This window comes from Sus scrofa, chromosome 7 (assembly GCF_054392235.1).
Source record: "Sus scrofa isolate SSC_HxYL_T2T_F1_AM1 chromosome 7, Sscrofa_HxYL_maternal_Yorkshire_Landrace_v2.0, whole genome shotgun sequence".
Lineage (NCBI taxonomy): Eukaryota > Metazoa > Chordata > Mammalia > Artiodactyla > Suidae > Sus > Sus scrofa.
Genome location: NC_139389.1, coordinates 275,862 through 299,000, shown reverse-complemented (window position 1 = coordinate 299,000; position 23,139 = coordinate 275,862). Strand labels below are relative to the sequence as shown.

Here is a 23,139-nt window from a genome sequence, read left to right as displayed (position 1 = left end):
TCCCCCCCCCCCGTCTTTCCTTCCCGGCTGCAATAACCGTCGGCTCGCTCATTTGTTCATTCAACAAACATGCCCTCAGCGTTCATTTCTCAGGCTCTATTTTAAGGGCCTTACCTGAGCTTGTGGGTACTCTGTCTGGAATGCCTTTTCCTCGGCCTCTATTTGACAGATCTTTTTTTTTTTTTAATTTAGTGAAGGATAGTTGATTCACAGTGTTGCTTTAGTCTCTGCTGTGTAGCAGCGTGACTCAGTAATGCATACATATACTTTCTTTTTCATATTCTTCTCCATGAGGCTTGTCACAGGATCGTGAATATAATTCCCTGTGCTGTACAGGATGGCCTCGTTTATCCATCCTGTATATAACAGCTTGCATCCTCTAGTCCCAAACTCTCAGTCCATCCCTCCCCTCCCCTCCCCGCTCCCCGCTGGCAACCGCAAGTGTGTTCTCTACGACTGAGTCTGTTTCTGTTTCCTAGGTAAGTTCATATGTGCCATATTTTAGATTCACAGTGTAAGTGATATCATATGATATGTGTCTTTCTCTGACTTACTTCACTTAATATAATAACCTCTAGGTCCATCTGTGCTGCTGCAAATGGCATTCTTTCATTCTTTTTTATGGCCGAGTAATATTCCATTGTGTGTATATGTACCACATCTTCTTGGTCCACTCCTCTGTCGATGGGCATTTAGGTTGTTTCCATGTCTTGGCTGTCATAAATAGTGCTGCTGTGAACACTGGCATGCATATGTCTTTTTGAATTGTAGTTTTGGTCAGTTAGATGCCCAGGAGTGGGATTGCTGGATCATCTGGCAGCTCTGTTTTTAGTTTTTTGAGGAATTTCCATACTGTTTTCCTTAGTGGCTACGCCAATTTACTTTTCCACCAGCAATGTAAGAGAGTTTCCTTTTCTCCACTCTCTCTCCAGCTTTTGTTTGTAGATTTTTTTACTGATGGCCATTCTAACAGGTGTGAGGTGTGAGGTGGTGCCTCATAGTAGTTTTGGTTTGCATTTCTCATAATTAGCAATGTTGAGCATCTTTTCATGTGCCTACTGGCCATCTGTATGTCTTTTTTAGGTCTTCTGCTGTGGGTCGTCTAGTTTGTTGTGGAGCTGTATGGGCTGTTTGTATATTTTGGAAGTAAGTCCTTACTGGCTGCATCATTTGCTGATGTTTTCTCCTAGTCCATAGGTTGCTTTTCATCTTGTTTATGGTCTCCTTCGCTGTACAAAAGCTCGTCAGTTTGATTAGGTCGCATTTATTTACTTTTGCTTTTATTTCAGTTGCCTTGGGAGACTGACCTGAGAAAACATTACTATAGTTAATGTCCGAGAATGTTTCGCTTATGTTCTCTTCTGGAAGTCTTGTGATTCCATGTCTTACAGCTCAATCTTTAAGGCATTTCGAGTTTGTTTTTGTGTGTGGTGCGAGGGTGTGTTCTGATCTCAGTGATTTGCGTGTGGAACGGAGGCTGTCCAGCTTTCCCAGCACCACTTGCTAAAGAGACTGTCTTTGCTCCGCCATGTAGTCTTGCCTCCTTTGTTAAAGAGTAATGGCGGTAAATGTGTGGATTTATTTCTGGGCTCTGTGTTCTGTTCCACTGACCCACATTCATCCTGACAAGGTCTTGATTGTCCTTCCCAGACGGTCTCCGATGCGGAAGCCTCGTCCCGTGGAAAGCCCTGCCCTGCTCTCTTCTCCCAGGTCCTCTCCTCGCCCCGTGATGAACGGCAGGGACACCGCACCTCGCGATGAGTCCGTGTTGACATTCTTCTTTCCAGCTGTTTCTGTGTGAAATGTTTCATCCCGACGAGGCCTGGCTCCTGCAGATCTGCTCTGTCTCGGACGGACGTGATGATGGAGCAGCTCTGAGAGGCAGGAGCGGTGCAGCTGCAGGAATGCAGCCTCAGGACCAGGACCTCCCCCGAGAGCCCCCTCTGCATTTTGTGGTTCCTAACAAATACACTGTTTCATATTACCTATTTTTGAGTTTTAAATAGTGGAAGTGGGATTGTATGGTATGCATTTTTCTCTGACTCCTCTTTCTACTCAGTACTGTATCTGGGGCTTATCCATGTTGCTGTGTGTAGGTTATGCTAATTTGTAAAATAAATTAGAGTTTCTCCTTTTTTCGTCTTCTGAAAGAGTTTGTGTAAGAGTTGGAATTATTCTTTGAATATTAGAAGAACTCCGATAAAACTTTCTAGGCCTATATTTTCTTTGTGAGACGATTTTCACGGCCGGTTCATTTTCTTCAGTGGTGAAAGAGGCATTCAGGTTTTCCGTTTCCTCAGGAGTCGTGGTCATCTGTTTTGGTTTTTTTAGGACTTTGTCCATTTTGTTTGAATTTTCAACTGTACCGGCCTGAGATTGTGTTTTTAAGTCCTGTGATACTGCAGTCTCAACTGCATCTGTGGTTATGACTCCGTTTTATACTTAATATTGTGTGCTTAATATTTGCAGTCTTTTTTCTTGATGAGCTCTGCTAGAGTCAGAAGACTGAGCTAAAGTCTGTCTCCCCCGATCTCTCTTTCCATCCTTGTTTTCTGGTGTGGTAATTTGAGGGCTGAGCTTAGTTTGTTTACATAGATCACTGATGCCAAACCTTTCTCCTTTTTAATGTGACTATTTAAGGCTGTGGATTTCCCTTTAGCTACAACTAACACATGGTGTTTTAATTGTTCAATTTGTATTTTCCAGCTTTAATTGCATCTTTTTCCTGGACACACCCGTAGGTAGACTGTGATTGGGGGCAGTTAGTCTCCCTATCGGGAGTTGAAGTTTCCTGATGTCAGAGACCACGGTGTCTGGAACGTGGTGGAAACTTGCTCTGCGGGTGATCCGTCGTGGGTCTTCTTAGATGGTCTACTTGCTTGAAAAGATTGTGTCTTCAGATTTGATTATCATGCTCCGTAGGTGTCTGTTACGTCGCATGTATGAACTGTTCAGACTGCTGTACCCAGTCCTCTTGTTGGTTTGCTCGGTCTCTAATCTGTTGATGACGGAGAAAGATGTATTACAGTCTGTCTTTGGCTCCTTTTAGATGCTTTATGTGTCTCTTGCCTCCTGTCGCTTCACTATGATGTGTCTCTTGGGATGACTTTTTTTCCACCTTTTCCCCCGGACTCTGATTGGTAATTTAATCAACCCTGGAAAATTCTCGGCCATTACCTCTTCAAATATTTGTTTTCCTCATTCACTCTCTTATCCCTTCAAGACGTCCTGTGAGATCTACGTCAGATCTTGCATTTTCCGTGTCGCTCGCTTTTCCTTTCTTGTTTTTTCCTCGCATCTGTAAATTCTCTGTCACGGTGAGGAATGTGTCTTCGGCTTTCTCTTCTCATCTGCTGCTTCTCTCATGTCTAATCTCACTTAAATTTGCTGTCTGTTGACGCTTTGTTTCAGTTGTTCTTCATTTCCATCAGCTCTTTGGTTTTTGTTACTGAGTCAGCGAAAATGATTAGCGTCCTCGGGAATGCTGTCGTTGGAAATGTCACCCCGGGGGCCCTGAGGCGGTTCTGGGTAGGTGGCCAGGTCAACTGCAGGCTGGAGGCGGGGAAAGGAGCAGGGGATTTGGGCAGTCCGGTCAAGCCTCATCCACGGGATGGAGCAGTAAGCTTGATTATAAAAATGCTCAGAAAGAGGACAGCCTGGGGACTGTGCGGACATTCTCCAGCCACAGGTTGGAACCACAGGGCTCTGCTGGCAAGTCCCACTTAGTCCTTCTGTGTCGGGGTGACAGGAAACCCTGTTTTATCCGCAGCTTGCTCTTCTGTTTTAATAGTGCCACCTCTGCTGGGGATTAAATGCTTATTTTTTTTTTAATTAACCATTTACTTGGCATTCGTTTCGTCCACATTTGACACGTTACGGTTCAGGAACATAAAGGAATGTCAGTTCGCTGTCTGTCCCTCCATTTCCAAAGAATTAAAAGTATATTAATGTGACTGAACCTGGTCATCAGAGCCGCTTGCACAGATATTCTGATTGTAGCTTGACGAGTTTCTTTCTGTAGAGATGGCTCAGTCAGATGTACTCTTTCTGACACCTTTGAAAAGAAAATAACAGAGCTTTTTCTTTTATTTTTTTCTTTCTCAGAAGAAAAAAATTTTTTTTTTTTTTTGGTCTTTTTGCCATTTCTTGGGCTGCTCCCACGGCATATGGAGGTTCCCAGGCTAGAGGTCGAATCAGAGCTGTAGCCGCCGGCCTACGCCACAGCCACAGCAACACGGGATCTGAGCCATGTCTGCGACCTACACTGCCACTCACGGCAACGCCGGATCGTTAACCCACTGAGCAAAGCCAGGGACCGAACCCGCAACCTCATGGTTCCTAGTTGGATTCGTTAACCACTGCGCCACAACGGGAACTCCAGAAACTTATTTTTTAAAAAGCATTGCTACCAAAAAGGTTTCAAACTAGAACATTGTAGGTGGAAACGTCAACATATACCAAAGTAGTGATTGTACTTTTCTCCACCTCTTTCGAGTGAGCCGAAGAGCCCTGCGTAGAAACTGGGGAAGTGGGGCCTCTGCCGAGCGGGCGTGCAGTCCCGGGCCGTGCCCGTCGTGAGCGCCCTCCTGGCACAGGCGGGCCTGTGACGCAGGGGGTACCGCCGCGGGCTTTCTGCTCCGAGGCCATCGGAAGCGGTGTGTGCTCCGCCTCCAAAGTGCTCCCCCCCAGGCTCTGCCTTTCTCCGTGCTGTTCCCAGCCCTTCGCCCGGATCCACAGCTCTGCTCCTCGGCTTCCTGGAGCGCGGCAGTGCTTTGCTGCTGGAGGGACCCCACTGTCGGTGGGCCCACAGCTCCCACCCGTGTTGTGCAGCGTAAACTGTACTGTGACAGGTGCTCCCAGCTCGTTGCCGTCACCCAGCGGTGCTGCCGGCACCCTCCTCCTCTCTCCCGGCCCTGCCCTCCCCTCCCCAAGGAGCCTCATGGCCCTGGCAGTGCCCCGACCCACACACCCCCTCTGCTTCTGTGTCGGCCTCATCGTGGGAACATAGTCTCGTGCAGGCTTTCTTGTCCGTCTCCCTGTAGGACTGGGGTTCCCTTCCTCCGAGTGTTTTCTTGAGGGATGCCTTCGTGCTGGAGGGCAGGGGCCTCGCCCGGCTGGCACCTGTGCTCCTCAGCCATTGTGAAGAGGGCATTTGAAATGGGTGCGCACAGGCACTGGCATTCATCATGCCCCGTAATGTGCTGCTCGCGGCCCAGAAACGATCTTCCTGAATCTTCACCAGAGACTTGACGAGGCGAGCCCGTGACCCTCTGTGTTTCAGGTGCCTCTGTTTCCTTCCAGCTTCTTTAACTGAGGTGCACTTTCCTTACAGCGAGTCCCATGCAGACCCTGGGTGTGTGGACCGGGGGCTTTTGCACAGCGCCCACCACCTAGATGAACCTGTGCAGCGTTTCCCTCGAGTCCTGTCCCAGGCGGTGGGTACTCCTCGCGGTTCCGATTCCTGTCAGCGCAGCTTAGTCCCACCTGACCTTGAACTTCACATAACGCAGAACTGCCCAATTTGTAGTCTTTTGTGTCTGACTGATTTGGTTCAGGGCTGGTAATTTTGGAGATTCATCAAAATTACTGTTAGTAATTTATTTTTTTTAATCGCTGAGTTTGGATAACAAGTCTTGCTTCATCGTTCTTGGCAGTGGGCACGGGCTGTTTCCAGTTTCAGGTCTTTATGAGGTTTCTGTGAGCACTGCTGTCAAGTGTCTGAACATCTGTGCCCTTATTTTGCATGTGTACCTAGAAGTGGAGCTGCGGGTCCTGGAAAAGTTGGTGGAAACTTTGAACAGCTGTGCCCAGAGGGGCCGTGTGCGTGTCCCCGCAGCCACCTGCTCACCAGCACCTCACGCCCTCCTTCATTCAGCCCCTAGCTTTCGATGGCGTCCCTGACACACCGTAGCGTTGGGCATCTTTCTCCTGCGTTTAGGTACCTTCTGTTTTGAAATGAGTGTCCAGTTTGCTTCCTCCTTTGTCAGTGAGCTTAGAAACCTGTGTGTGTCTTCGTCAGATACGCACTTCATGCTTGCTGTTTTGCTTGTATAGTGGTCTCCTTTGAGTAGAAATTTTACATTTTGGTGAGATTCACTTTATCAGCTTCTTAAAGTCTTGAGTGTCTTTCATGTCCTGTCAGAATCTTGACCTGCTCCAATGTCCTGAACTGCTTTTTCCAGAGGCTGTGTAGTTCTAGGCTGTTGTCGTCAGGCTGATGATCTGTCCCTCGCTGAGTTGCCATTGGAGCTCCTCCTTGTCCCCGAAACCGTGTAGATGATGACGCTCTGTGGTACGTGTTGAAAACACAGTGGTGCTCCTTTTTCCTGATTGCTGCCTCTGTATTGCATGGTCTGTGACCTCCAGTGCCTCGATGACAGGTGGTCAGAGGGGGCCCTTATCAAGCCTTGTATTTTTTTCATCTGTTGAAATAACCCCACTTCTGTATAATGTATTTTCTTTCTTTATTTATGGATTCATTTTGCCAGTACTTTGTTGGGATTTTTATGTCTTGGTTCATGAGGGCTATTAGTCTGTAATTTTCATTGCTCACAATATAGTTGTCAGTTTTTTATATCAGGGTTTTTCTGGCCTCATTAAACAAAATAGGAAATGCCCTCAGGCTCTGTTCTGTGAATAAGTTTGTGTGTGTTAGAATTTCTTTCTTAAATGCTTGGTAGAATACACCAGCGAGATCATTTGGCCCTGAAGTGTTTCGTTTTTTGATTTTTGCTTTTCAGGGCCGCACCTGCAGCATATGGAAGTTCCCAGGCTAGGGGTCAAATCAGAGCTGCAGCCGCCAGCCTACACCACAGCCACAGCAACGCAGGATCCTTAAACCCGTTGGATGAGGCCGGGGATAGAACCCTCATCCTCACGGATACCAGCTGGGTTTGTTACTGCTGAGCCGCAGTGAGAACTCCCGGGGCCCTGAAGTTTTCACTCTGTGAAAGCATTTCAAATAGTGGACTGCGTTCGTTTATGAAATAGTGGACTCAGTGAGTTTAATACAGATGGGACTACTTGTGCCATTTATCGAAAGTTATGTTTTTTCAGAGTTTATCCATTTCTTCAGATTTGCTGACATAAGACTAATAATAACCCATTAAAGAACATACTTTTGGCCTTAGTGGTTTTAAAACTTAATTGACTTCTGCTCTTATCCTTAATTTTTCCTTCTACTTTCTTTAATTTTCTCTTTTTTCTAGCTACCTGAGGTAGAAGATTGAAACATGAATTTTAAGCCTCCCTTCCTTCTGGTGGATGCGGGGTCAGCTGGGAGTGGCCCTTCCGCTTAGTAGACGCGGGGTCAGCTGGGAGCCGCTGCTTTATCCCACCCGGGGCATGTGGGCAGGCTGTGTCTCATTCCCGTTCTGGGCTCTCACTGGCATTTCCCCATCTGGCTGCTTCCTGTCTTGGAAGAATCCACACTTACTGCTCACGTTTCCAGAGTCTCACCCGTCGGTTCGTGCTCCTGCAGAGTAGAGACAGAGGGCAAGGAGGAAGGGACCACTGCCCCCATGGCCCCCCAGGCCGGGGCGTGCTCACAGCAGAGGCCCTTGTCTCATGTCCACTGACAGCTGCTGGGCTCTCCTGGCCTCTGCGGGTGACCCAGGTGGGCGGGACACACGTGGCTCTGCACTGCCTTCGTTCCAGGTACCAGGGCGGCGTCTGGGAACTCTGGTGTCGGACGGTTCTTTCTCCTCTGTGGGTAAATTATCTTTTTGATCTGGAAGCTTAAATGATTTTCTCTTTCTCTTTCTTCATCCTTTAGGCATTAGGAACGTAAATTGCCCCTGCTGGGTGTGTGCCGTGCGCCCGACTCAGCCAGCCTCTTCGGCTCTCACTCCGTCTTTAACTCCAGTTACCTTTTCTTCTCTTGTGTAATTACTGTCTCATCTCTAGCTGCTCCTGTTTCTCGACTTGCATTTCTCTTTCTGCTTTGCACACTGGGGCTCCTGGATCCATCCTCTGAGGTGCTGCCTTCAAGCCCCCACTCTCCACACTTTGACTCTGCCTCCCTCGCCGCCCCGCGCGTGACCAGTAGTTCCTCCAGTTCATCTCCCCAGCTGCTGGCCTTGGAAAGCACACGTTTTATCTCCGGGACATCGTGCTTCGTTTTCTCCAGTCTTTGTAGGGTTTCCATTAGTTTCCTACATTTTGGCTGTCACCTGTGTCCTCTGCAGCTGAATTTCACTCTTTGAAGGCTCTTCCCACGTGTGTATTTTCCGTCGTCAGCTTGTTGCTGGCCGGGTGGTGTTGGAGAGACGCTTGCGTCCTGAGGCCAGTGGTGTGGAAGCAGGCGGCCCCTCACCCACGCGAGGCACCGGGCCCCCGACCCTGCAGTCCCCAGCCCCCACTGCTCCCCCGTGGAGGGTTCTGCCCACCCCTTCTGTAACTGCTCGGCCCCAGGTGCTGGCGCGACCAGGCACGACGTGCAGGATGGACGCTGCCCCCTCCCAGCAGGAGCGTGCCTGCACAGCCGGCCTCCTGTGGAGACGACTCTGGTTTGCAAAGAGGACCAGGTCTTGCCTTGTTAGACAGCTGCCCTGGAGTGGCCTTTATCACTGAAAACTCAGTAAGATCATGCCTTTTCTAGAAAGTTAGCAAGTACTTTTAAAATGTCCTGAAGTATTTATCTACATCATTTTTCTTTTTCCTTCACCCCCGAGTAGACAGCTCATCGTCATTCTTACTTGGGTTGACAGGTTAGCATGGCCTCGTTGAAAGACTTGGACCAGAGACTCTTTGAAAATTACATCGAGTTGAAAGCAGACCCCATCGTTGGCTCCTTGGAACCTGGAATTTACGCAGGCTACTTCGACTGGAAGGACTGCCTGCCCCCAACAGGTGGGTGGTTTCAGGTCCCTGAACTCTCAGGAAGCTGGTCCGATGTGTCCAGAGGGGTAAATACAGATTTGCTCTTATTAGTACACACTTATGATGCTTTTCTTTGTATTTCCTTTTTTTTTTTTTTTCATGTTTACTGAGAGATTAGTGTAATTTTAACTTTTTATTAGCTTAAACTCATTTTTTGATAGTTTGGGATTTAGTAGACTTTGGATTATTAGTACTTAATGGCTTAAAGATATTCTTAAATTCCAGAGAATAATTCATTACACGTCATAATGTTTGGCCACCTTAGTAACACACACTTGCTTCCTGTGAGGTCCCTTTACTGCGTAGAAGTAATAAATCATGAGTGACAGTTTTATGCCCTGACCTTGTGACCGTCAGAAAATTTACTTAAGACACCTGGTCACTTCTATGTAAGACCCGATTATTGATGCTGCAGAGGTGAAAGATATAAGAAAACATACAGGAGTGAGATTGTTAGAGTAATTTAGCAGAGAATATAACTGCAGAATATTGACTGTCCGAGTTCCAGTATCATCATTGTGACATCAGATGAACGTCGCTTACACCACGTTATACTGTACATTTTAGAGACAACTATTACACGCTGAATGAAAGAACGTTTTCGACCCATGGGATAGTTTCTTTGAGTGCAGTACTATGGAATTCCTAAGACCCAGCCACCTGCTGGCCCTTGGCGTTGCTGCAGCCTGCCGTAGAGACGGCCGGTTCGTGGTAGATGCCAGTTCTCTGAGGTGTGTGTGGGGGTGCACCAGTGACTGTGGACAGGTTGAGCCAACCTTCCTTCCTCCAACCAGCCGCTCTAATAATAGCAATCGCCTTTCGTTTTTGTTGTGTGAAGCTTTGTTAGATGGTGAAAGCCTTGTTTCCTCTTTCAGTACCTTTGGTTTTATCAGTAAGTGGTCGTATTTGGGATAATGGTATAGTGATTCCAGAAGTCTAAGCTGAGCCGGGATCTTTAAATTAGTAATATCTTCTGGGACTGCAGGCATTTCATTCCTGAAGTCGCAGTCATTATGGACACGGGAGGCCTTCTCCCTAAAGCTGGCCAACTCGGATCTTTTTTCCCTAGCACCATGACTTGGGGGTACACATGTTTTGGGGTCCACATGCTTTTCTGTGTCCCAGCTGGATTACGGTTCACTCCCTAGGAAATCCTTCTACAGACGAGCGCAGATCCTACCAGGAACTTGCCTAAAACCCTTGCAGCACCTTCCCGTGTCGGCACAGTAAAGTCTGCAGAGTGGTCAGTGCTGACCGTGGCTCCCATCCACGGCCTCGCCAGCAGCCTCCAGTGCAGGGGCCTCCCGTGGCCCAGACTCTCCAGTCCTCCCCCTGAGGGCCTTCCCTTTGCTTGGACAGTGATTCTCCGAGTCCTCTTGTCCTCAGGACAGTACTCTTTAGCACTTCGTTTGATACTGTATCAATTATGTGAGTTACATTTATGTTAATAAATATCAGGGCGCCAGCCGTCCTGGCTGACGACATGGCCAGTGAGGAGCAGGGGCGGTGGTTCAGATCCAGCCTGTGCGAATCCCGCGTGTTCTGTGTGTGAGAAGATGAGGTATGAGGGAGACTGTTGCACGTGGTTACAGCGTCTGCCTTCTCGTTGGCGGAGCTCCGTAAAGCCAGTCCCTGAGGTCGTGGGCAGTGGCCAGCTCCCCAAGGTGGGGTCTGTGACTTCACGTGAACAGACGTGACCATCAAGGATGAATTGCCCATCTCAAGGTCATCTGGCAGCAGCCTCTGAACTTGGGATCCACACCCCCTTTCAGAGCTCTTGGGCCTCGATGACTGTTGGGAGTCCAGGTTTCTGGACTTCAGGTCGTGCGCATACCGCACGTCAGGGCACGTCCCGGTAGGGATTCCTGCAGAGAGACGGCTGAGTACCAGCCTAGGAGCGACAACAGTGTCCTCATCAGTCAGGTGACAAATGCTGCCACAGAGGTTTGTCCTGATCTGCAAGTTCCTGGATGGGTCCTGCGCTCTGGCTTCTGTGTCTCCATTATCTGGACTCCTGCTCGCGTGGGGCCTGGTCAGTGACTGGGGTGCTGTGCCGTGTCCTTGCTGCCGCCGGGGCCACCCCCAAGACAGCTGCTTCCAGCAAAGACAGAGGAGGGGCCTATCTCATCCTGAGAGATGTCTGTGGAGCAGTGACAGAAGGGCTCAGTCCCCGAAGGCAGATCACAGAGCTGTCATCAGTAGAGTCTCTGCTCGTCTCTTTGGGGCATCGACACATGGCCCTCAGCTGCTGTCCGTGCCGGTTCCCAGCCTCTGCCAGCCCGCCTGGCCACAGCTTCCCCTTGGGGACTGCCTCGTCTCTGCTCCTGGGGCCAAGGATGTCGCGGGAGGCTTCCCCTGGCCACTGTCCTCCCCGCAGGCCCCTTCCGTCTGTGACAGGTGTGCACGTCCCCGGTGGGCCCTGCTGCCCTGGGCTCCTGTGCAAACAGGTTACCGATCCCGAATTCACAAATAAAGGGGTCGCTGTGTGGCAGGCGCCCCACCCGTATGCGCACATTCATAGGCGCGCGCGCGCACGCGCACACACACACACACACACACCCCTGCGGTTAACTCCTTGCGCACAGTCTCCGTCATTTGCTGCTTTGTGATAATTGCCATTTACTGCAGCCTTAGACGACCAAGATACGTACCACCTCTGGAGGTGCAGGGCGGGGTAGCTAGGCCATCAGGCCTGCACCCCAGCTCTGTCACCCCTAACTGCGACACAGTCCTCCTCGCTCTTCTCACAGCCCAGCTTGAAAAAGTCATCTGGGCTGTTCCTCGTGCCCCCCAGGGTCTCGGCACCCCCCGATTCCACCTCCGGAGCCCTCCCCGGATGGACGGTCCCGGTGCTGGTTGGTGATCCCCTGCGTCCTTCCCCTGCTAAGCCTGGTGCCTCCTGGGTCCGCGTCTGCAGCCGGACCTCTGTTCTGAGCTTCAGTGCTGCTGCCTCCCGCGCAGGCGCCTGCTACCCCTCAGATCGGCCCTGGTGCTGCCGTGCCTGTCCCTGCTCCTCTGTCCCCTAGTCCTGCCCCCAAACCTCTTTCTTACCAGGATCCTTCCAGTGTCCCCTTGGCCCCTGCCCCCCTGCCTGTTGGCAAAGCCCATCTTTCTAAAGCTCAGCTTGGGCCTGTCACTCCCCTGTGTAAAGTCCTGGGGCCACCCCTTCCCCCTCAGGCGAAAACCCACCCTGGGAGGCTTGTTCCTGCCGGGCTGTCCCAGGCTCTGCCTCGCTGCCTCCAGGCGGTCAGGACCTTCCTGCTATGCGGACCCTGCCGCCTCTGGCCCCTCCCGCCCCGTCTCTGCCTTCTGCACGTGGCGTCTCTGTGCCTTGCTGAGACTGGGCTGGGGGCTCCTGGGTTCCAGCCTTAGTAAATGTGCAGGTCACACCTTGGTTTGCTGCCTCCCAACTCCTTGCTCTGGTTTTGCAGGGATTTTTCTCAGTTTTTTTCCAGGACGATGTTCTAGTCGATCCCGTTTTCTTCCTGTTCCTTTTTAATGAACAGGACACAGTGGGTGTTCCCGGCTGTCGAGCTCAGCTAAATGTTTCAGCCTGTGGAAGTTTTGCACAAGTCCTGGATCTTGCGCCATTGCATTTGAATGAAAACACACGTGTGGGGACGGCTGGGACGTGGGCAGTTCTGCATGCCTTTGCCGTGCTGGTCAGGGCTAGTTTAGGTGAGTTTTGCTAGGTCCTCTGTGGGAGGAGGTGTGGGAGGGCAGTGCCAGGCTCTCGAGATCTCGGGCTGCTGCCCCCAGGTGGGGATCTCACATGTGTCCAGCCCAGGTCTTGCCTCTGTGACGCCACCTCCCTCTCCCCAGCCCACAGCCGGTGGTGGCGGGCAGAGCCCTGCAGTGATGACACAAGATGGGGTTCCCGGGCTTGTGGCTCTTTTCTTTGAGGTCCCAGCATCCCTTCTGAGCACGTGCACGCTCCACTGCCTGTCAACGATGCACGGACTGTTTCTCCGATTCCAAAACCTCTCAGAAAGTGTTGGGGTCGGTTTCATTTTTATCGAATGTATTTAGTTGTGTGCTGGTGCAGTTTGGCTCTGTGATCCGCAACTGAACCTGAGTCTCACATACTCATATAGTGATTTTTCGTTTGTTTAAAAATGACTGAAGTTGAGACCTCGCGTAAAGTGAACAGCCAAAACAGTTTGACTTTAATCTTCCAAAATAATTTCAACTAACACCCTTAGTATTATCTTTAGAATTTTCATCTTCAAAACTGAATTTTGCGCATCATATAGGTACTGATTATTTATTGCTGTAGTTGGCAGTAAATTTACTTTCTGGTACTGAGCATAGTAATTTTAAAAAAAATCCAGTTGATTAATTTCATGATTCAAGAAGAGATATTCGTTAAAGCCATAGCTGTGCTTTTTTAACCTGACAGTTGGATATTTACACTGTTGTCACCTCTTTATTTGTGTGTGTCAGGGAAGGCTACTGTGGCCAGTTCTGAGTCATTTAACGGACTGTGTAATTGCTCTGTTATCTGCAGTTACTAAGAGCTCCAAGTATTTGCGTTTGGTAAGTTTTAGCTAAATTGAAAATACTTAGTCTCTAGTTATAGATACACATGGAAGTTCGCATTCAATAAGAAAAATAATCTTTCTTTAAATGTTCACTTAAATAGTAGTTTTCTATGTAAAAGGCATCTCAAGGTACATATAGTCCTTAAAGATACTTAATAAATGAATTGAACATTAACCCTATTTAAATAGGTAAAGTCCTTAACTGACCCCTGACTCGGAGCGCATTTGCACTCACTGCAGTCGCGGAAATCGCAGACACCGGGTCACGGACGACACGCCTGCGTGTGCAGCCCAGAGTAGAGTGATTTCCAGCAGTGACGTGTCCGATCCTCAGGGCTCACGTCATCTGTGAGCAAGAGCGTTAGGTGCCTCGGCTGCCGCGTCACAGGCGAGAGGAAGCGGAATTCTGTGACCGAGACGGGCGAGCACACAGCTCGTCTTTAGTCTGTTTGTTCTGCTCGAGAATTTCAGTTTTATTTTAGGATCTCTGCCTTTCAGAAGCGACCTTTCAGACGTTTCAGCGTCTGAACTCAGTAAGAGCCACTGCATAGTTATTTCTTGCATCTCGTAAGTTGAAGTAATTCAAAGCTCAGGTCAGGTTGGCCTTTCTAGAGAATAAGAAAAGAGTAGAAGACTGCAGATAAGGGAAGTGATACCTTTTTCTGATTTTCAGAAGATGGAAACCTGTGGACCTCAGAGCCTGATGTTGCCCTTTGAGAAAGTGGATCATTAAAGTGTTCGTGGGCCCTTAAAAAGAAGTTGTGCATGTTGTGTCATGCACTTACGCGCACACGGCCATTACTGCACACACGTCAGCACGCACATGCGTGTTGCTGTGTCTGTGTGTGGTGGTGAGTTGGCGTCCTGGCTGCGAGCAGCTAAGGTGATTGTCAGACAGGTGGCTGGTGGCGTCTCTCTGGAAGGAACGAAGAAAAAGATTCCCTGGTAGAGAAGTAGGCTCGGGTAGTAGAACTCATAAAAGAACTAAAACAAACGTGAAGTACAAAAAGATGCTAAAACTCCACAATTCCAAAGAATGCAAATAAAAATAGCGTTAAGGCTTTTTTTTTTTTGCTTTTTGCTTTTTGCTTTTGGCCGTCCCAAGTCATATGGAAATTCCAGTCCAGGATCGGATCCAAGGCATAGTTGCAACGTATGCTGCAGCTGTGGCAACGTCAGCTCCTCTGACCCATTGTGCCAGGCCAGGGGTTGAACCTGTATCCCAGGGCTGCAGAGATGCTGCTGACCCCATTGTGCCACAGTGGGAACTCCTAAGCTGTCATTTTCAAAAACTCTCCAGATCTGCCAGTGTTAGTAAGCTTAATGGTCACACCTGCTTTTTGGCAGCGGTACTGAGACATGAACTGTCACGTCTTCTTTCTTAGAGTGTAAATTGGCACAACTACACACACACACAAGAAGTACCAACATTACAGTATATACGTGTATATAGTTTGCTTAGAAATTCTAAGGATTTATCGTAAGAAAAATAGCATACAAGCAAAGAAGTGTGTACTGTAATGTTTACTGAATCACTGTTTAAATGAGCAACATCTAAAAGATGACCTAAGGGCTCGTTAGCTAAGGGTTAAAGAAAGAATGTCATTCTCACGGAGCGCCTCGTGCCCCTGCTCTGGATGAGATGGAGTGCCATGCACATGGCTGGCAGGAAAATACATTCCCCGCGCTCTCATTTTTATTTCTAAGAAGACATTTATATCTCTCCGTGGAGTCTGCAGAGTTCTGAAAACCGGAGCCCGCAACACTCACCCTCGCAGGAAAGCTCCTGGACCTGACCGTCCACGGGGCGCAGGCCAGTCTAGACTTGAGCTGCCGTTTCACAGCGTCTCCGGATGGGCTTTGGAGCGCTCATGGCTGGAGTAAGGGCTCAGCGTCAGGCTAGAGGCAGGCTCTGGTTGTTGCTAGAGAATGTCCAAAAGCAGTGCGCAGCGTTTTGCTAGCCCTTTGGAAATGGAGGAGTGAAAACTGCTTGAGCCGAGCTTATGAAGGCAAACCTGGTGAAGGCAGCCTGTCTGGCTCTGTCTCGGCTGAGGGCTTCCCCTGGCCTTTGAGCGAGCCTGTGATGGGACCGTGCGGACACATCGCTGACAGAGCCCAGCGAGCCGCCGCAGCCCCGGAAAACCGCCTCCAGGGGAATTCTGGGTTCCTGCGGTGGTGGGCGTGCTTGTGTCAGGCTAACTCTCCGCAGGTGAAAACGGTCCACTGCGCGGAGTGCGGAAAACAGCTGTCTCCGGCTTTGGGGAGTCTTGGAAGGCAGACAGTGGAGGAGACGCCCGGCCCTTGGCAGGACAAGACTCGCCGGCGCCCAGCCTGCAGCCCGGCACGGCCAGAGGCAGCGACAGCAGCAGGCGGAGCGGGCCTCAGAGGAAGAAACCGTGAACTCGGTGTTTGGGTTTTACTTTTTAAAACGATAATCAGTTGCTAGATATGAGAAAATTCCTACCGTTTAATTGGATTCATAATCAAAACCTTTTTTGGTAGAAAACTCCAATTCCAGATGGTTCTGCTGGTAAATGCTATGAAACGTTCGAGGAAAAAAGTAATACCAATTTTGCGCAAACTTTATTAGAAAATATAGGAGAAGGAAACATGTCCAGTCTCATTTGGTGAAGCCTGCAGAAGCCCAGATCCAAGCCCAGACCAAGGCCTTCCAAAGTCACAGACCAGGGTCCCCCATGAACATTGGAGGGAAAAAAATTACTTTTTTCCACAACCCAAGTAAAGCAGTGTTATTGGTGTAACGTTATGGCCACGCAGGGTCTGTCTCAGTCTCGGTTAGTGAAACACTTGGAAACAGTCGCTGTGTCGTCAGCCTGAAAAAGAAAAACAGTATGATCACCAGAGATGCAGTAAAGCAGCTGCAGCAAAATTGGGTGTCCGTTCCTGATAAACCCTTAGCCAGCTAGAAACAAGGAAGATTCCCACCCCTGATCAAAAGCGTGACAGAAACTCTGCAGCAAGTGTCCTCGGATGATGCTCGTCCTCCCCTGGAGGTCCCAGCTGTTACAGTAAAGCAAGAAAAAGAAGGGTGGCGAGAGAAAGACTGAGTAAAGGCATTTGCCTTCCAAGACTATGTCACTATGTGTGTAGAACATTCTAAGGAATCTACAAAACTGCTCTAATTAATGAGTGATTAAGATTGAATTATCAAGGAGTACCCTTCTGGCTCAGTGGTTAACGAACCCAACTAGCATCCATGAGGTTGCAGGTTCGATCCCTGGCCTTGCTCAGTGGGCTAAGGATCTGGTTTTGCCGTGAGCTGTCGTGTAAGCCGTGGGCGTGCCTTGGATCCTGTGTAGATGTGGCTATGGTGGAGGCCCACAGCTACGGCTGGGATTCAACCCCTAGCGTGGGAACTTCCATATGCCACGGGTGAGCCCTAAAAAAAAAAAAGAAAGGATGCAGTTATTGAGATAGTGGGATATGGGATCAGTATACAGGAATGGATTGCATTTAAATACGACTGTGTACAACGACGCCAACGGAAATCAAAAGCAGACTTTTCCACGTGCAGCAGCATCAGCACGTCACCTTGTCAGGTTGGGACTAAATTGAGCAAAAACACTTAAGGCCTCCTCCCTGAGGACGAGAAATCACTGCTGAATGAAACCAGAGAAAGCCCGAGACAGGGGAGGGTTGCCATCCACCTGTTCTGCGGGACGTCTCAGGATGGTTAAGAAGTCAATGCTCCCAGATCCACCTGTAGGTTTGGCACCTTCCCGGTCGGAACCCCAGGAAGCTTTTTGGTAGAAACTGGAAGATGGTTCTAAGATGTATTTGGAGAAGGGGAAGGCCCTGCAACGGCCACACCAGCCTTGAAGAAGAGCAGGGGAATTGGCGCCCTCACAGTACTGGAGTCCAGGCCTTCTTAGCCGCTGGAGCAGAGGCGTGGCCTGGAGCCGAGCAGGAAGTGGACGTCTCACAGACGTGCCAGGGCAGGTGTTTCACAGCCGGCCGCCCGCCCGCAAGGCGAGGTGAAGCCACAGTGAGGGGCCGCCTCACGCCTGCCGCGCAGCTCCGCCTGAGGACGCAGGGCCTGACCTGTACCCACACAGCTTCCTGTGAAGTTCGCCAGAGTCCCCCATCCCCCGAGACCCACCGCTGCCACCGCCAGGAGACATGAGAGAGGGCAGCCAGGCCAACGTGTCCACACCATCGCCGCAGTTTATGCAGTTTATGCATCGGATCCAGAAGTGGGCAGGGAGGCGGGCACCCAAGGGGGACGTGGGGCGTCGCGGCGGGTCTGTCCCTGCAGCGGATGCCGGGTGACCTTGATGGGACACCTGGCAGTGCACAGGGATCTGAGAGCCATCCCGTCAGAGGAAGCCGGGCGCAGAAGGAGGCTGGGATCTGGGACTGTGTCGGAGGGCAGTCCAGGGACCTGCCACGGGTCCTGGGGGTGGCCGACCCGGAGGCGCGAGGGGCTCTTGGGGGCCGTGGGAGCGTCCTGTTGCGGGACTGCCGGCGCGGGGTCGGAGCGGAGCGCACGGTTTCCTTTGTGGTGACCCGCGAGTGGGACGGCTGAGCGCGGAAGACGCGTTCCCGCGTGGGGAGCCACCAGCCAGGCCCTTTCGGAGCCCCGCCAGCACCGCGCGTGTCTAGGTTTTTTCCTAGGAGAAGAACAGATGTAAAATTAAGTGTTTAAAGCTGCTTTCTAGAGAAGGAACTGAGTCTGTTATGTATGTTTAGAAATTCTAGGGAAAAGCCGATGAGTTCAGATCCTGTGCCTCGGGGCCCGTCACTGCTCAGTCGTGTGTGTTGGAGGCGTGGCCAGGACATCACCCAAGGAGGCAGGTGGTCAGGCAAGACCAGACTCTCGCGGCCGCGGACGTCTGCGGGTCACCGGTGGCCCCGCCTCGGTGGCCGCTGGGCAGCCACTGCAGCCACGCCTCGGCTGCTGCTTCTCGGGTGCCTCCCGGCCCGACCCGTCGGCCCTTTGTCTGCCCGCTCTTTGCCGGCCCCTCCCATGCCTGCTGCCTCCAAAGGGGCGACGTTTTCTTTTCACGTGGCATCTACAGCTTTTGCTTTGCTGCGGATACAGACACAAACCCGCCAGTCAGGTCCCCCTTCTGCTCACCTTCCCCTCGGGGCCTCTCTCCCACATCGTCGTTGTCATCTGCAGTTTGTGGGAAAGGGTTTGGTCTGCAGTGTCTGCTTCTGAGAGCTGTGTACCCTCCGCACACGTACTCCCACCAGATACCAGCTCTGTGGGCCGTGCGGGCGTTTTCCATCGGAAGCAGGACATTCTCCTGAAGGAATCGGCAGCGCTGCGTTCCAGTCACAGCAGCGAGACTTCGAAGGACCTGACCGTACTTTGCACTCTGGCCAAAGAAGGTAACACGTGCGTTGTCCAGTGGAAACAGTCTGGATTTACAGATGTGCAAATACGTGTGTCTGGAACCCTGAAATTACTCTGAGTCTGGAATCTTCCTGCCATGTGCAGAGAGAAGGCACTTGCGTTTCCTTCTCAAATTCAGCCCCTGTTGTCAGGTCTCTCGCGTCCTTCGTGGCCCTGCACGTGTCCCAGGTTGTTCCTGGCTCCAGGTTTGAAGTTTACATAAGCTGAGCATGGGGTGTGAGTGAGCGTGTGTGCGTGTGCGCGTGCCCAGGGTCAGAAGAGGCGTGTCCTGCTCGCAGGGCTGCCGCGGGGGGAGGCGGGGGTTGGGAGGAGCCAGGTCGTTCCTCTGGGGGCTCCGGGGTGGGTGCTTCTCTGTTGTTACTGGAGGCAGGTGTTTTGATGAAAAGTGTCACAGCGTTAGGTGGCCAGAAAAAAAGCCAAGACAGGTTTATTATTCTCTTACGGTTATATATCCATTTATTTTTTAAAAAACTCTATCATTTGGAGCCCTTGAGGTATTTTTTTTAACCCTTTAAAGTTAAAATCCAATGAGTTGAGGGGCGGGTGGGAAAACCATGGAGTCATCGGTTATTTTCTCTGAAATTGTCATCATCTCTTTGCAGTTACCTGAGGCAGATCTGTTTTCACTGCCATGTGTGGAATGTCTTGACTGGTTCTTGTAGGGTTTCTCCCAGCACCTTGCTCCTGATACACCTGTGATTCTATAGCTGGGTCTTGGTGTTGCAGCGAGCTCCTCGCGTCTGCCTTGGCCTGGAGCATGCGGAGGCAGGGGCCGGGCCGCCCGCCACTTGCACCCTGAAGTCAGCGCCTCTGTTTAAACATCCTTCTCATCGGTTGTTACTCCTTAACCACCACAGGGAAAGTCTTCCTCTGAGATTTCTTGGGCGTGTCCTCTGGACGACCCTCGTGGATGAGGGCTGGGGTCCAGTCCTGGAGAGGAGCCGGGAGAAGGGAGAGGAAGAAACTCGACCCTTGAGCCTTTGGGCCTGGGACACAGTGACCGATGGCCTTCTTCTCCGCCCACTCTTCAGACCCATCCAGAGCAGACAGAGCCAGCAGGGGAGAAAGCCGGTGCTGGAGGCCACAGCCCGAGGGAGACCTTGCCGGGCAGAGGCTGCGGCCACAGAGCCCGCCCGGCAGGAGACCAGAGGCGCCCCAGGGCTGTCCTACGGCCGGGAGCCCCTTGGAAACCCGGAGGCTGGGCACATGCCTTTTCCCTTCAGGAAGCAGCGTACTAATTCCTTTCACAAATCAGACACCTTGGCTGGCAGCTCAAGGGGCCGCTACAAAGATGGTCTGGAGAGTCGCAGGGCTCTGAGGCGTGTGCCCCCGCAGCCAGCTTCCGCTTTGCTGGGGTGACCCCGCCATCAGCGCCCCCATCCTCGCCTTTCCCCGCACGAGCCCTCCCTCCGCACCCGCTCCCAGCCTGGCCCCACACCCCAGAGGCCGTGCGTGCGCCCGAGCCGTGGCCACCTCTGTGTCTGTAGCCATCAGCGTCCCAGTGCCTAGAAAACCCCCCATCACAGGGTCGCCCCGGAGCTGGCTGATGAATGAGAAACAGTGTGGCCTAAGCCAGCCGGGCCTGGGGTTGCAGGGAGAGCACCAGCAAGTAAAGGCCAGTTTGCAGTTCAGTTTTCAGACGAACAGAAATGCTAGGTTGCGTTCTCTTTGACCCAATTAATGTTAGATAGAGGATATTGGGGTTGGTGAAGTTAGAAAACATTTACCAAAAGTAGCACGTGAACGCCCACTGCAAAATCATGGGCTGTAATAAACAGATGCAACACCCAGGTCTCTGGGCGTCCTTCTCCTTTTCCAGAATCACACTGCAGCCTGAGCCGTGCAGGGTTCCGAGGGCGCCGTTGGCTCCACGCTCCACGGGGGTATCTGTTGGACACTCTTCAAGTCTCTTCTCTCGGCTGAGTGCGGAACGCGGGTGGCAGCGCCCGGTGACACGGCTGCCGTCGCGTGCCCGTCTTCCACAGGGTCCCGCAGCCTAGTCGTGAGGTAGTTTGGAGCCTCGTTGCTTCTGCTTCTGGTCAAAACGGATGCCACTTGAGAGAGACGCTGGAGTCTGTGGTCTTTCCTGGTACCGAACTCAGAATAAGGTCATCAGTTCCTTGGACTGTGATTCTTAATTTCATTAAGAAGTGTTGTCAGGAGTTCCCGTCGTGGTGCAGTGGTTAACGAATCCGACTAGGAACCATGAGGTTGCGGGTTCGGTCCCTGCCCTTGCTCAGTGGGTTAACGATCCGGCGTTGCCGTGAGCTGTGGTGTAGGTTGCAGACGCGGCTCGGATCCCGCGTTGCTGTGGCTCTGGTGTAGGCTGGCAGCTACAGCTCCGATTGGACCCCTAGCCTGGGAACCTCCATGTGCCGCGGGAGCGGTCCAAGAAATAGCAAAAAGACAAAAAAAAAAAAAAAAAGAAGTGTTGTCAGGTGGATTGTAATAAACTTACAGTGATCTGCTGATAACAGAAAAGCAGTTTCACGTTTGTTCAAAGGAGGGTAATCCTGGTCAGTCGTCTTTTTTTTAAGCCAGACTTTCATTATTTAACCTCACGTTTTTCCCAAACAGGTTCCCCTTTTTTATCAGCAGTGCAGTGCACTAGCGGCAGTGGTGCAAAAGCATTTGTTTCAGGCTTTGGACATTTAGTCACAGTTTGTCTGCCAAGCATTTCCCAATAAAGCTGAGTTCTGGCTCGGACCCTCTCTGCCGTGAAGGTCGTTAGTCCAGAGATGGCCCGTGGCCCTCATACTTGCTTCATTGCGTGTCTTATCTGCTGGAGTGTCTATTGTGTATTAAACTGAGAGCCACTTGGCGTCAGGGCGAACTCATGTGCTCTCGTGTAGAGGACGTCTTTCAGACTTATCTTGGCCTTTCTTAGCCGTTTATCCAACTAGAGCGGTGAAACGCAGCCTCCCGACCGAGGGGCCAGCCTTGCCCTCCTCCGGGGTGGAGCCCTTCGAAGTGGACCCCAGGCAAGCGATCAGTCCATCCGTGCGCAGATCGGCTCAGGGCTGCTGTCTTCAACAGCATAACCTCCGTGCCATCATCAGATCTGGAAAAGGTGACTCATTCATTGGTCGTGCCCCTGTCCAGTCATTGTTCAAATTCTCGTAAAAGCTTTTTGGACAGTTTGTTCAGGTCAGGATCCTGCCAAGGCCCCGGCGTTGCTTTTCCTCGCATGTCTGCGGAGTTTCCCTCTCTGGGGTCCCCGCTTCAGCTTCTGTGTTGGGGAGTCTGGTGGGTCCGTGTTCCCGTGTCTCCTCGTGGTGTCCTCGGACCCGTTTCCCTGCTCCTGGGCTTGTGACAGAGCTGTCATTGGTTTCAGGCTTGATTTTGTTTGCATTGTTCTCTGCCGCCAGGAGCTCATTGTGTTTGGCTGTCTCCTTGCTGGTGATGTTAAGATTGAAAACGGGACTCATGTGATGTCAGCTTGCCACACCCTTGAAAGCTTTGTCATAAACTGTTCATATAATCGTTTCAGCACCACTGGTAATTGTTGCCACGATCTATTGTTTCCTTAGGGGTTGCAAGCTAATGATTGTTAGCTGGAACAGGAAATTTTAAAAAATTTTGCATCGGCTATTTGGTTACTCTGAAGTACAGTTCGTACAGAAAAGGCAGGATACGTGCTTGGTTTTTCTCTTAGAGTTTTCCAAATGGGCCGGTTCCCTCACTTTTCTCAGTGTGTTTGGGTTTTCTCATCATCTCCGCATCCTGTGGCTTGAGTGGGCTTAATGAGTGTCAGTGACAGACGGCTCCCGCTCCGCTGGAGGAGCCTCTCGGATGGGCCGGCCGTCCAAGGAGGGAAATGCCGGGGACACCCCCTTGCCCCTTGCTCTTCCCCAGGCCCCTCGCTGGCTGCCGTCTCTCTCCCTCTCACACCGGCTCAGAAAGTCCGTTGTTTGCTTGGACGGGCACTGCCTTCCCTGGTGGCTGCTCCTGTTCCAGCAGTGCCATCCCTTGTTCGGGTCAGCTGCGGCTCCGGGCAGCGGGCAGGGCAGGCCAGGCCGTGTGCCTCCTAAAGGCCCCTCCGGCCAGCGGGGCGTCAGGACGGCTGCCCGCCTTCTGTGGTTCTGGGGCTGCGGCTCTTCGAGGTTCCGGGGGAACGCGTTAGGGATTCTTCCCTCACTTCACCTGATTTTATCTAATTATGACCTAGTCTTTTTCTAAAACTCACTGACACACCTTGCAGCCGTGTGCGCCGTGGGAAACAGCGAGGGGATGCGCCCACGACCGTGCCCCGCCGTTTTGGCCCGCCTCCCTGCACCCGGCGGCTCGTGATTCCTTGTGGTCTTGTCTACAGGGTACTGTTCACTCTGGATTTACAAG

The 23,139-nt window shown here is 51.4% G+C and overlaps 2 protein-coding genes across 32 annotated transcripts in view; one reads left to right on the top strand and one right to left on the bottom strand.

Moving 5' to 3' along the window:
* The window catches only part of EXOC2 (exocyst complex component 2), a 146,032-nt gene that overhangs the window by 103,099 nt on the left and 19,794 nt on the right, over positions 1-23,139 (top strand). For 16 of the 31 annotated variants that reach the window (XM_084967181.1, XM_084967179.1, XM_084967172.1 and 13 more), the window contains one exon: positions 8,709-8,850. In XM_084967181.1, coding sequence (XP_084823307.1) covers positions 8,709-8,850 — 142 coding nt within the window. Of the gene's footprint in view, positions 1-8,708; positions 8,851-18,638; positions 18,777-23,139 lie in introns of all 31 variants that reach the window. The other 15 variants (XM_084967176.1, XM_084967193.1, XM_084967166.1 and 12 more) reach the window with 1 other exon arrangement.
* Positions 14,931-22,184, bottom strand: LOC146401119 (uncharacterized). Its single transcript, XM_084967194.1, has 2 exons — positions 18,520-22,184; positions 14,931-18,052 (listed from the first exon to the last, which is right to left on the bottom strand). Exons 1-2 carry the CDS (start codon positions 18,671-18,673, stop codon positions 17,286-17,288), a joined length of 921 nt encoding a protein of 306 aa, XP_084823320.1. The 5' UTR covers positions 18,674-22,184; the 3' UTR covers positions 14,931-17,285.

Bases quoted from the DNA above. Each gene is read 5' to 3' on its own strand.
- LOC146401119 (XM_084967194.1), bottom strand. From the start codon at position 18,673: ATGGAAAACGCCCGCACGGCCCACAGAGCTGGTATCTGGTGGGAGTAC. The intron at 18,053-18,519 runs GTGAGCAGAAGG...TTCTTCTCCTAG, and splicing joins AGAGAGGCCCCGAGGGGAAG to GAAAAAACCTAGACACGCGC.